Source organism: Balaenoptera acutorostrata, chromosome 3 (genome assembly GCF_949987535.1).
Source record: "Balaenoptera acutorostrata chromosome 3, mBalAcu1.1, whole genome shotgun sequence".
Lineage (NCBI taxonomy): Eukaryota > Metazoa > Chordata > Mammalia > Artiodactyla > Balaenopteridae > Balaenoptera > Balaenoptera acutorostrata.
In genome coordinates this window covers 43,675,911-43,689,584 of record NC_080066.1, presented here as the reverse complement: position 1 = coordinate 43,689,584, position 13,674 = coordinate 43,675,911, and the positions used below count along the sequence as shown (strand labels likewise).

General features: G+C 48.4%; 1 protein-coding gene across 12 annotated transcripts in view; it reads left to right on the top strand.

The window, feature by feature from the left end:
* AKAP13 (A-kinase anchoring protein 13) overlaps positions 1-12,452 on the top strand; it is a 351,713-nt gene extending 339,261 nt beyond the window's left edge. For 6 of the 12 annotated variants that reach the window (XM_057541951.1, XM_057541949.1, XM_057541946.1 and 3 more), the window contains 8 exons: positions 160-321; positions 750-820; positions 1,289-1,333; positions 3,932-3,982; positions 4,622-5,071; positions 6,525-6,852; positions 7,256-7,366; positions 7,685-12,452. In XM_057541951.1, the coding sequence (XP_057397934.1) occupies positions 160-321; positions 750-820; positions 1,289-1,333; positions 3,932-3,982; positions 4,622-5,071; positions 6,525-6,852; positions 7,256-7,317 (1,169 nt within the window). In that variant the 3' untranslated portion in view covers positions 7,318-7,366; positions 7,685-12,452. The remainder of the gene's footprint in view (positions 1-159; positions 322-749; positions 821-1,288; positions 1,334-3,931; positions 3,983-4,621; positions 5,072-6,524; positions 6,853-7,255; positions 7,367-7,684) is intronic. The other 6 variants (XM_057541952.1, XM_057541950.1, XM_057541948.1 and 3 more) reach the window with 2 other exon arrangements.
* The last annotated feature ends 1,222 nt before the right edge of the window (positions 12,453-13,674 follow it).

The following is a 13,674-nucleotide window of genomic DNA, read 5'->3' as shown; positions in this document are numbered from 1 at the left end:
ATGTATCCTGAGCTGAGAGCTTTCTCTGAGCAAAGGAAGTCACGTAGTCACTTTGGAATTTTCTGTTCATCTTCCCTGTACATATAGTGTATTACCATGAGATTTTCTTTTTCCCATTGAAAGAGGAGATGTCAGTTTTGCATGTTTCCTTTCTTGCAGTGGAGATCCTTCAGGGTTTGGTGAGTGGAAGCCTGGGAGGCACACTTGGGCAGGCTGTCAGCAGCCCTGTTGAACAAGAAGGCATGGTAGGCCCCGTTTCCTTGCCCCGGAGAGCAGAGACCTTTGGAGGATTTGACAGCCATCAGATGAATGCTTCAAAAGGTCAGTGGTTTTGAACTCATGCGTTCTTATGGGCAATCCTTAACTATCACAACTAAAAGTGATCTGTACTCTGGTAGCTCTATCTCCTCTGTCCCAATCAGTTAGTAAATGTTTTAGTCAGATCCTAATGAGTATCTAGCTGCTAAAACACTCAGGAACCTCTATGAATGTCATGTTCATTTTGAGTAATATAAGAGGTTTTCCTGAGATCTCAGCTAAGCTATAGCCAAAGGGGGGTAATAACACTTGTTTTTCCTTTCTGCCTCTAGTTCTTCTGCATCAGTAAAATTATTAATAATCAATCACTTAGCTGCCATTGGCATTAATAGGATTCAGAAATATTCTGTCCCTAAGCTATGTATATAGTATTTCCTAGGCTAATCTGTTTTACAACTGCAAAAAAAAAAACACCTTGTTTGTTTGTTTAGGAGGTGAGAAGGAAGAGGGAGATGATGGTCAAGATCTTAGGAGGACAGAATCGGATAGTGGTCTGAAAAAGGTATTTCTTTCTAAAATACACTCCCTAAGTCCTCCCTGGCACTTCCTCTAAATTCATAGTCTTTGAAATTAGCCTACTTTGATTTTGTTTTGGATGCCCAATTTGCCGTTTTTATTTCCTGTTTTATCTTAAGAGGAAAGCACGTTTTTAAGCAAACAGTACAATTCAGAGCCCCACGTTCTTGGCCGTTGGGCCTGTCTCCAGACACCGCGTCTACGTGCACAGCTCTGCCGCGGCTGTGGCTGGACCAGTTTCATTAAGAGGCTCGTTTATATGCACACACCCACCTGACCTCTTTGCAAGGCTTCATTAACAGTTCAGCCTCAGATCTTCACTGCCCTGCAGTGAGAAGCTACTGTAGAAAAGAACGAAAACGGGAAGTCACAGCATAACTCAGACACACACTGAATATCATTTTTGCCTGAGTCTTCGTTGTTTTTAAATGCACTTTTTTTGTTTGTTTTATAGGGTGGAAATGCTAACCTGGTATTTATGCTTAAAAGAAACAGTGAGGTAAGAACATTATGAGCTATTTAAAAGAATATGATTTTGTTATAATTGCTAGGTTAGGAATACTCATTTCTGTTTTGCCATGATGAACAAGCTTGGCTCCGGGCTGATCTGTGCGGTTGTGTTTCCTTTCCCTGGCCCCAGGGCCTCGTCTTGCCCTTTTGCCAGAGTAGTGCCTCTGCTTCTCTGTCCTTGAGAAGCCCCTTGCTTTCTCTAAACTTGGGCCATGAAGCTCCCATGGTGATTTCTTTCCATCCACGCACGCTGAGTAGAATTTGTAGCCACCTTTGCTGTAACACAAGCCTGGCACCAAAAGCCACAGTCTGGAACGTGGCAAATTAACTTGTGGGTAAATTTGCATAATAATGTCTTATCCTGCAACTCAGCTTGAGTTTTCTTCTTCGAGCACTGCTTTTCGCTCTTGTGTGTGTCACTCTAAAAGTAGCCTTGTCGTCTCCTAGCTAGAGATCAGGTCCCCATGCAAGTCTTTCACCTGCCTTCCGCTGAGTTCTGCTGACCCTGCAGGATAACCCACGTCTTTCACTGTTTCCCTGTCTCCTTGGGTCCCTCTTAGGAACTCCTCCCCAGGGTTACTACCGTCTCCAAACCTAGTTGACTCCAAGCGTGTGACTGTGTCAGCAGGCTGGAATTGGACCCAGGACAGTGGGGTGCTAGGGTGTACCTCTCAGGGTGTTCTCTGTGTTTCTTCCTGCTTTTAATAGAATACCTTAAGTCCCTGAGGAGCTTTCTTTTGAAATTTCAGATTAAGGAAATCTTTCCTTTTTTCCCTAAAACACAAAAGGGTGTTGTCTTCTGTTTGTTGGCATGTTAGTCTACACGCTGACATCGTAACCCCCTTCAGGGTGTCCATGCTTGAATGAAGTAAACCTGCTCCCACACAGGCTGTTGTGCTCTGGTGCTGCTTAAAAAGTAGCCCTTGGTTGATTTTTTCACCTGGCAACTTTTGCCTCATATTTAGTGAGAAGAGTCAGATAAGAGACAGTACAAGACCAGTGGTTTTCAGGCATTCCAGCATGGATTATACACTACGGATGCTCAGCCAGAGTCAGCTGGTCTGCTGTGACTTCTCCCTCTCTCTGTTAATTAAGAATAAACTTAAATGAGGGGTAAATCGTATTCTCAGAAGAGCTAAGCCTGATAATTAAGTTTTTGTGTTTTAAATATTATAAAAGGAATACATGTTTGTGGTAGAAGATTTGGAAAACATCCAATAATGTAAAAGAGGAAAAAAATAAGTAAACATAGTATCACTGAGAAATAGCTACTATTAAATGTTTGGTGTTCATATTTCCAGCCTTTTCTTATACAGGACGTGTATTTTATGTGTGAGTGTGAATTGCATAAACATAGTTTTATGCAATTTGTTTCACTACTCCCTGGAGCTTCATATCCTCCTTTTTTTCCTCTTAATACACCAGAAGCATTTCCCCAGGGCATATTCATACAAAACATGCTAATTAACAGCTGCATATTATTATGTTATGTGCCATAATTTATTTAATCTTTCCAGTGGTTCTTTCTCTACTTTTTTTCTTTTTAAATGATGCAGCCAAGAGCATCTTCATACTTTTTTTTGCACGGCTCTGATTATTTCCTCAGCATGTCATCCGCTCTCTAGAAAGGTTATACAGCGTTTATCCCTGTCAGTACAAGAGTATCCATTCTCATCATACTTTCACCAACACTGGGAATTATTTTTTAATTGACATTTTGTTGATAAGTTCAAGTGGTTATTTTATTTTTGCATTTTTCTGATTTCAAATAAGGTTGAATCCTCTTTAATATGTTATAGAATTGGCCATTTGTATTTCTTCTTTTGTAAATTGCTGGTTTATGTTCTGTGCCTGTTTTTCTACTAGAATATTCATTATTTTATTGATCTACGAGATCCTTTTTTAAATTAAAGTGGTTTTTTTTGCTTTGTTCTGTTCACTGTTTCCTTTGCCTTTTTATTATACATTTTTACATAGTAAAAGTTGAAATTGTGTGTGTGTGTGTGTGTGTGTGTGTGTGGTTTCTTCCATTGTTTCCGTCTCTGAAAAGCCTTCCCTGTTTCAAGATCAGAAAACATTCTCACATTTTCTTACAGCTCTTTTACAGTTCTTTTCTACACTTAACATTTCAATCCATTTGAATGTTTTTTCTGTGGATCCCAACTTAATTTCTTCCAAAGATTTAGCCAGTTTTTTCAGAACAATTCACTGAATATTCTTTCCTTCTCCATTGACTAGAAATGCTCTTTGTATCGTATACTAATGCTGCGGTTTGCTTCTGGGCTTTCTGTTTTGTTACATGGGTGTGTGTGCCATTTTTGTGCCAGTCATTTTAAATAATTGGAGCTTTGTAATACCTTTCACTGTGTGCTGACTTCCCTTCTACATACACAGTTACTTCGTTTGATCTTGTTTTTCTTGGCTACTTGTACCGGCTTATTCTCTGTGGTGCTTTCAGTCTGAAAGTACTTGGTTCAAATGCAAGCCCCTTGCTGTGTGGTAGGGTGGGTTCTTGTCAGATGACACGCAGTGTGCTGGGGTCTGAGCCTCAGAGTCTGAGGTGATGGTCCTTTGATTCCTTTTGCAGCAGGTTGTGCAGAGCGTCGTCCATCTCCACGAGCTCCTCAGCACTTTGCAGGTGTGTGCCCTTCTCCTTTATCCCTTCACTTCCTTGTTTCGAGAGAATCAGTGACCAGGGTATTGTTGGCCTGGATCTTTGAGGTTTACAGGTTTCTTATGGGTAAATGGGGCCCTCAGACTAGAGAAGACTGGCTCTCATGATGAGAAAGGTTCCAGAATGCAGTGGTTAGAGTATCATCGACCTGCTAAGGCTAGACTTGACGAGCACGTGGTGGACTGCAGGTACCCTTGACAGCCATGCCCCAGAGCACATGGGGTGCTGACATGCACAGAGGAGGTGGTTTCAGTCTGGAAGGCCTTTGGTAGGATTGTAAGTTTCCATATTCCATGTCTCTGTGTGGTATTTGGATAGGGTGACCCTCCCCACACAGCTTTCTGGGAATATCCTCAATTTCTAACCAGTCCAGTTCATACCTCCTCCCACCTCCAGAACACACACTCCCCACCCCAGACAAAGCCACTGACTGCAAAATCCGAGTCCCCGCACCATTGACATTTCGACTTGGTTGCCGCCCAGGGTTACGCTGGAGCATTTTCCCAGAGCAGCTTAGAAACCAGGGGAGGGCCGTAGTCTGGGGTGGCGTCCTCGTCCTCCGGGCGGAGGCGCATCGTTCCCCCTCGTGCATCTCCCCCGCAGGGGGTAGTGCTGCAGCAGGACAGCTACATCGAGGACCAGAAGCTGCTGCTGACCGAGCGGGCGCTCACGCGGACGGCGTCGCGGCCCAGCTCCCTCATCGAGCAGGAGAAGCAGCGCAGCCTGGAGAAGCAGCGCCAGGACCTGGCCAACCTGCAGCGGCAGCAGGCGCAGCACCTGGAGGAGAAGCGGCGGCGCGAGCGCGAGTGGGAGGCCCGCGAGAGGGCGCTGCAGGAGCGCGAGGCGCGGCTGGCGCAGCGCGAGGACGAGCTGCGGCGCGGCCGCCAGGACCTGGAGCGCGAGCACGACGAGCTGCAGCACAGGAAGGTCGCCTACCAGAGCGACCTGGAGCGCCTGCGTGCCGCCCAGAGGCAGCTCGAGCGCGAGCAGGAGCAGCTGAAGCGGGAGGCCGACCGGTTCAGCCAGAGGCCCGCCGACTGTGACGTCCGCCAGGTACGGGGCGCTGGGGGGCCGGGTCGCTGTCGGGCCGGGTCACGACCCACATAACCAAGAACCCTCTGAGCAGCGGAGGAAAGTAGGCAGATAATATAAAGGCTGCTTCTACAGATCTCTTTATGCACCACCAGGGGGCAGGTGAGGAAGTGAGCCTTTTTCTCGCATCTCTCAGCATGATGGGTTGGGGTTTGGCCAGGGGAGTTAATGGATGCCTGGCACTTCCCTCAGCCCTCAGTGGCTTAGGCTGGAGTAGCCTCAGCATCTCTGAGGATGGAAGTCAGCCGTCCAGGATTTTGGGAGCAACCCCTCTGCCTTGTGCCACATAAGAAATCAGAATGGTCCCCAGCTAAAGGAACTTGTAGCTGGATGGGGACAACACACCGAGGACACGGGTCCCCCCAGAGTACAGTGCCTGGGCTCACAGAGAGCAGTAATGCCTGAGTTCCTGAAAGAACCCACATGGTGGGGTCAGTGGGCATCAGCTACAGGGAGGAGCCCATCCCAGCAAATGATGGCAGGCAGCCCCTCTTATGGAGAGAGGATATTCCTGCTCAGGGATGCTCAGACATCTGGACTCTGCTTAATTCCTGATTTGCCTCGCTACTGTGGATGAAACCGTTCTTCTCCTGCAGCTGCTACTAATATGGGAAGGAATTATGTATGTGGGAAGCACGCTGACCCCCCGAGTTTATTTCAGTGGTGTTTTACGGTTATTCTGGAACGGGCACCTGTGGCAGGTGGGAAGCTTGGGAGTGCACAGATCCTCCTGTCTGCTGATGGTCAGGTTGCCATTTGTTTGATCGATTGACCTTGGATCATGAAAGAAAAGGAAACTGACATCTTCCAGAGGGAGCAGTTTAGCTTCCTGCAGAGTTTTTCACATCTGTGGGGGAGTAGCCAGTGGCTCTGTGTGCTTTTCGTGACACAAGGATGGCTTCCACAGGGAAGGCTGCAAGGCCCAGCGGGAGCACAGATTAGACTGATTATCTCTCTTTATCTTTGGTTTAACCTTTGGCTAGGATCTTGACATAAGCACGTCTCCACCTGCCCTTTAACCTGAACAGACCTCTATAATCTCTTAGCCCTGAAATAATTATCTACACCCCCGTGTAAATCAGTCGTTGGATAAGCAGCTCTTCCTGCTTCTTCAGGGAATGGGAGTTCTAAGCTGCCTCTTCCAAGCTACTGTTAATTCTTTATGTTGCTGTTAATAAAAATAATAATGGTATCAGATGATATTTTTAGCACTTTCATAGATACTACCTGAGGGAGGGAGGAAATGGAACTGAGAAGATCAGAATCTTTTTACCATTTCCCTGGAGTCCAAGGCAGTGGGTGCACACGGGGCTGACCCACTGACACAGCCGGTGACCTCAGGTAGTGTTCACTGAGTAGGCACTGGGGATGCTGCCGGCCTCCAAGTCAGACCCCTTCTCTTGACCATGTGCAGGTTTCACATCAACACACCAGGCTGATGAGGATCCCATCCTTCCTTCCGAATCCTGAGGAGACCCTCTTGCCACCGGCACCTTCCATAGCCAAATCAGGGTCATTGGACTCAGAACTCTCAGTGTCCCCAAAAAGGAACAGCATCTCTCGGACACACAAAGAAAAGGGGCCTTTTCACATACTGGGTTCCACCAGCCAGACAAACAGAGTACCAGAGGGTCAGAGCCAGACCCCAGTGTCCACGTCCACCCGCCTGTTTGGGTTAGCTAAGCCAAAGGAAAAGAAGGAGAAAAAGAAGAAGAACAAAGGAAGCCGCTCGCAGCCCGGTGGTGAGTTACACACACCAGGTCTCCCTCTGGCCACGTAGTCCCTGGATCCTGAAGAGTGGGTGGCTTTGGCAGCGTGGGAGTGGTTAAAAAGAGGTGGCTGCCATTCCGGTGTGTAAAAGCTGAGCCACATACATCTCACCAAACCCACTTGCTCTGCCCGCAAAGGACTGTTGGAACTTACACTAAGAACACAGATTCAGAGAACATTTAACAACCTACTCTGTGTGGCACGTGCACGAAGTAGAGAGTGCAGGCCCAGTTCTCACACTTACTGTCCAGCTGAGGAGCTGAAACTCACCTCAGTGAAGCAGCTACAGTCCTCCCTGCTTTTCTAGGCCTGGTCCAGTAATATTAATAACAGGGGCTTGGTGAGCATTTTCTGAGGGCTGCTTTAATCCTGCAGGTGACTGTGAGAGAGGTGTTGCTGACCCCCAGACACACTGGGAAGCTGAAGCTCGGGATTAACTGACCTGCCTGCCGCCACAGGGCGTGCTATCAAATCCCACTGCACAAGGTCTGAGTCCTTCTCATTAGTATTGCTCTCTCCCTTCTGTGTGGGAGGTTGAAGAGAAATCCCTACTTCCGGGCCTGTTTATAAACAGCAAGCCTAGTGTTTCTGTAAAGTTTAAGGAGCTGTAGACACGGAGGACATCACTGACGACCTCGTGCACTACGTCACCTGGAGGCCCGGCTGGCAGATGTCATTGCCCACCAGCCCGGCATCTGTTTGCATCCCAGAAGACTTGTGTTTGGGGAGGAAAGAACAGAATTTACCGGTGAAAAGAGCAGTTGTTCTGAATTTCTTTTTCCGCCTTGGTTTCGTTTTTTCCAGATGGCCCTGCATCCGAAGTACCCGCAGAGGGGGAGGAGATCTTCTGCTGACCCCATTCCTCTCCGAGGCAGCCGTTCCTGTCCCGCCACGGTTACAGCCCCACCCCCTGCTGTCCTGTGCGCACACTCTCCTACACTGACACCCGTGCCCTGTGGCGCCCAGCCCTCCTGCACTGCCCAGGTCCTGGACCAGAAGAGCAAATGGTCTTGGGGGTCAGGGTGGGGAAGGAGGCCCAGGATTGGCAACCCAATGCCTCTCGGGTTGGGGCCAGCCCTGCTGGATGGTGGATGTTACACCGAGAGTAGTGGCCCCAGAAGTCCAGGTGATGGTTTTGGACATGTCAGGAATTCCTAAAGGCTGAAAGAGTGTTTCCAAATGCGGTCTGAAACTCTTACTGCCTTTTATTTTAGGGAACAGAACCAAAAATCAAACAGCAGATAGTTTGGACTTCATCTGAACACATACAGTAGCCCGTCTGCACATACACGTGGAGTGCGCCAGAACTGTGCACGGTCTATACCAGATGCCTGCTGGGCTTGGCTCAAGCCCCGCACGAGGGGCGCTGCCCGCCACCGCTCAGGGAGCGCGCACTCAGAGCCTCACTCACTAGCCCTCCCAGGCTGTCTCCCTGTAAACTCACCCCTTGCACGCCTCACCCCTTTTCGCGTGTACTTCTCATTTCACTTCAGAAGGGACGACAAACATTTGTGAGAACCAGTGAGAGAAGGCTTGATGTCTTTAAAAAGCAGACGATCTTGAAACACCTTGATTTTGGTGTTTCAGTCACTTTAAAAAGAAAAAATATCTAATTTTATCAAGTCTATAAGAAATCATATATTGGCTTTCCAAGATGTTTGCCCACATGTTCTGGGCACAGACGAAGTAGAGAGGCCTCCTCACCATCACCCCTGTGGCGTGACACTTTTTGGTTGTCACTGGCCATTCAGCAGTGGCCACGGCCTCCTGGCAGTGTTCCTGAGACCTCGAGGTGCCTCCCCAGGGAAGATGCTCCCGCCTGGCAGTCGCCGTGGGAGAGGGTGGCCCCATCCGCGCTCCACCGCACAGGGACCGCCTGCTTCTCCTGCTGCCAGGGCGTGCCCACCCTGTACTAGACAGCTGGCCGAAAAGCAGGTTCAGGTGGGTGTGTTAGGCCCATATGAAGCGGTTCCCACCAGTACAGACCGAGAGTAGAGCTGGCCAGAAGGTATGGCTTGTAAAGTTCTCCTATCAGGAGGCCTGGCAAAATTTGATTTCCTTAAAAAGTTTTAAAAACGAAAGGCCTGTTGGTTTTTGTACTCTACTCCTTAAGGAACCCACAGATGCTGCCTGTTTGTTCTTTTCCTTCTCTCTCTTTTTCTTGTCCCACTGTGTTTTGATCTGTATTCCTTGAGGCTTGTCACCAGCCGGGAGGTGCAGGATGTTTCTCCCTGAGGCCCCTGCACCTGCCACACTTGTTAACCCCCCAGGAGGGGAGACCCTGGAAAATTCTGTGCTTTAAATGTGGTCTTTGATTCCTGCCTTTTGCCCCTCAGGAGCATGGGTCTTTGAACATACTTTTTAAAAACAAACAAAAAAATCTGTAACTTGGTGCTTGTTGATGAATTGCAAGCTGGCCTTGCAGATGGAGATATTTATCTTTCAGTTTATTTGAAAGAGGTCTGGTTTAAAATTTTTAGCTTAGATTTGTTTTATTTATTTGTGTGTTGTGTGCATGTGTGTATGTGTGTGTGTGTGTGTTTTAAGGGTGAACACACCAGCCCAACGGTTTCAACTGTCCAGTCAAGCAGCGGGTGCTGCTTCCTTACTCCCCCGTGTCTGTCAAAGTGCCTCGAAGGCCCAAAGGAAAATTAAGCGTTGGGGGAGGGGTCCATTTCCTTCCCTCCTCCCACCCTCACCTCATACTTTGATCAAGGGATGTCTTCTTCCTTGCTTGAGAGTTAAGAAACTTGCCACCCATGGGCTACATTTGCCTAGTTTTGTCATGGAGATTTCTTACCCTTCAGAAACACACTTTGAGCAGAAGCAGCTGATTTTCTATCGAACCTTCATGTACCCCCCTCCCCCACCCACAAAGACCCTAAACAGCAAAAGGTTAGGTTGCCTCCTGCCACCAGTCCGTACAGCTCAGCTTGAGTACGGCCAGCCTGTCGTGCCTTTCTCAGATCCACAGGGAGCCCAGCCGTCTGTCCCTGTCGCTGGCTCAGGTTCACCTCTGTGGGTCCCCGTCCCACAGAGAGAAGCTCTGCTGTAAAGGGGTGGGGCTGGTGAGTGAGGACCTGCGTCCTCCTTCCTCTGTCCGTGTAGGCCGGGCCTCCCTGTCTCCGGGCTTGAAACCAGGGCTCAGTGCTGACGGCATTTGCCCTAACGCAGGCTCCTCACAAAGAGCACCCTGGACGCTGAGTTTCTGTATATAGCTGCACAGCTGGCTTTCAACTTTAAAGGGTCTTTTACTCCCAACTAGTTGTGAAGTTTCGGTTGCCTTGGTTATTCGGTGGTATTTTTTTTAAAATGATGATTTCCCCTTCACCTGCACCCCACTAACTTAAAATACTTTGGTCAGCTTGTGGCTGGACAAGTTTAGAATCAGAATCAGAAGGTATCTCCCCCAGAACAGTGTGCGGTGCAGAGAGAGAACCACTTACCCGGACCCATGCTTTTCCATGCCTTCATCCTCTCTCTCTCCCCCTTTGATAAGGAACTCGGGGATTTTGTTGTTGCGCTTGGGGAACCACCTGGGACTGTTGCTGCTCCTGCTTTTGCTGATGGCCTTGAGCTCTCCTCTGACCTTGAGGCCTGACCTGGTTACTGAGGTGTCTTTCATGTGAGAAGGGGCTGTCTCCCGCGACAGCTCAGACTCAGTTCTCCACAGTGTCCCCACGCTAGGGGCCGTGCTTCTCTAGCTCCGGAAATCAGATGCCTGGCCTTCCTTGTGTTTAGGTTTTGGGGGACAGATGGAAACACCATCCAGAGTTCCAGAATCTCGTGAGTTGCCTGGAAGGAGGCTGCATCTTCTCTCAACACTTACATCATCTCAATGGTCGTCATCCCAGTCGGGTGGCATGTGCACTTTAAACGCTCTCTACAGTCAGCTTCACTTTCGAGACAATCAGCTATGCTAACTGTTTTCTTTGAAAATGGAGAGGGTTAAAAACATGCAGATTGCCATAATTCAACCTTTGCCAACATTCCATCCTCTACCCCCCATGAGAGCTGTCTGTGGGGAAGAAATCCTTATCAAGACTTTTTTTTTGGAAAGGTACGAATCTTACCTTTTTTCTTCTCATGTCTCAGGGTAATACCACTAAAAGTTGTTACTTTGCTGATATTCTCCCTTATTTGTTATCTTCCCAAACCCCTAGTATTAGCAGTAGTGAGCACACATTTTTAAGATCCTTGGGGTTTGTCGTACCTTTATTTGGAAAGTGGGTATTGTGTGTAGGGATTATAAATAGGCCCCACCTTAAATAAAAGGTAGCACCATAACCTTAGGGGCCAGAACTCCATCCCGAAGGTCCCGTTCACAGAAGTACTTTCTATTTCATCCATTGGTCACAAAGGTTCTTTTTCCACAGCCAGTTCTTTCTCCCCAAGGATTTGGTATCGGCCTTGGAGCTGCAGTTGTTGATACAGCGTTGATGGGGGGCCAGTTGTGCCCAGAGGACAGCTAAGCCCAGGGACTGGGGTCGGGGCGCGTTGAGAGAGACGGTCCTGGTGAGTGGGCTTCAGCAGCCATGAAGTGGGTGGCTTGGAGGGGACCCCAGACACTGCCAAGGGGTGTGGACACACTTGGAATGTGGAAGCCCAGAAAGAACCCTGCCAATTCCGCGGTGGCAGTGGTTGAGGGATGTGTGCCTTGCTTTCCTGCAGCGGGGCAGTGTGGCACACACACACCTGTGGTCCTGGGGTCACGGCCCCACCTGGCGCTGTTGCTCCGATTGACCCTCGGAGACAAGGAAAGGGGCAAAGAGATTGTTTTGGTTTGGTTCGTCATTTTCTTTCTTTCCATGTAGCGTAACATTCCTAGTTAACCGGAGCTTTGGGATCTACTGCCTGCTGGCCAGGTTTTAAAGTGAAAAGTCTTTTAGTGCTGCCACAAGAGGGAAAAAAAACAAAGGCTTCTTTCCATGTACCAATCGAATTTAATTTGTCAAAAGCTCGACAGGCCTTGAGTGAGTTCTCCATCTTGCTAAGGTTTAAAGACAGGCAGACCCAGCTGGCTAACGTCTCTCCTGCCGCAGACGGTGACAGCCTGCTCCAGACGCCCAGGCTGAGCCCAGTCTCTGCTCACCCCAGTCGTCACCCCCTTGAACGCGTCTGCCTTTTGTGACCACCTGCCAGGATGGGCAGCTCCAGAGCACTGACAGGGGCCCGCCCGGTCGGCTGGCCCACGGTCACGGTTTAGCCTGAGGTTTCTGGCGTGTCGCCCCGCCAGGCGCGCAGGAGACACCAGGACATGCAGGAGGGTGATTACCATGCACCTTATACCTCTGCTCTCGTTTGTTGTTCTCAAATGCTAAATGAACGTTTCTGTGCTGAATCCTATTAGATAAAAAGGGGTTAAAACCCAGATGCTGTATATTAATTTGTAATTATGTATAAAGTGAAGCAGTTTTAAACTGTAAAGATTTTTTCAGTGTGTTTTCTGGAATTTTGCCACAACGTACTGGCTTTGTATTTTATTTATCTTCCTTTCTGGTTAGCGGCTTCCGACCCTTGTAAAGTCCCCCTCCACCCTTTCAAAAAAAATAATAAATGTCCTTTAAGTCTCGGTGGTGACTGTGTTGTATTCCTGTCCCTGTGGGCTTCCTGAAGTGAAGGCTTCCAGGATACTCTGGGTTCCTGGTGAAGGGGCACTCCCTGCCCAGCTCTGAGGGACCCTTCTCCCCAGTGAAACCCTATTTCTGTACCTTCGGGAACAGGACTCAGGAGGACAGCCCCGGAGCACAAAGCAGCTCCTGGGGAACTCAAGTCCCCTGGAGCTGGACCCTAACCCCGGAGGCACCAAGAGTCAGAACCATTTCCAGTCAAATCAGCGCGGTAAGAAACGTCCTTGCTATAGATTCTACTACGTAAAAAAGATGAATGTCAGTTTGCCTTTCTTTGCCAACTTTTTTCACCTCATCCCACCCCCGAACAAGGGAGCTGCCAAAAACTAATTCAGGAAGAAGAATCTCATTTGCATGTAGCTCCACAGGGATTTACTGGGTCTGATCCTCTGAAAAATTGCTGGAATGCACGGTAGGAGCTGTTGCCGCTGCTGCCTGCGGGCACCTGTGCCGCTCTTCCTGAATCGCTGGCTGCCTCCCCGGAGTCCAGGCCTGCTGTCCCTATGAGAGGCCCCTCAGTCCAGCTGGCCGCGTGGTGTAATGCAAAGAACGTGGGCAGAGCTGCTTCAGTTCCCAGCTCTGCACTCCCAAGCTCCCTGTCCCTCCCCAAGTGACAACCAAAAAGAGGAAGCAAAGGAAACCATAAACAAGACCAAAAGACAACCCTCAGAATGGGAGAAAATATTTGCAAATGAAGCAACTGACAAAGGATTAATCTCCAAAATTTACAAGCAGCTCATGCAGCTCAATATCAAAAAAACAGCCCAGCCCAAAAATGGGCAGAAGACCTAAATAGACATTTCTCCAAGAAGATAAACAGATTGCCAACAAACACATGAAAGAATGCTCAACATCATTAATCATTAGAGAAATACAAATCAAACTACAATGAGGTATCATCTCACACTGGTCAGAATGGCCATCATCAAAAAATCTAGAAACAATAAATGCTGGAGAGGGTGTGGAGAAAAGGGAACCCTTTTGCACTGTTGGTAGGAATGTAAATTGATTACAGCCACTATGGAGAACAGTATGGAGGTTCCTTAAAAAACTAAAAATAGAACTACCATGTGACCCAGCAAGCCCACTACTGGACATATACCCTGAGAAAACCATAATTCAAAAAGAGTCATGTACCACAGTGTTCATCGCAGCTCTATTTAC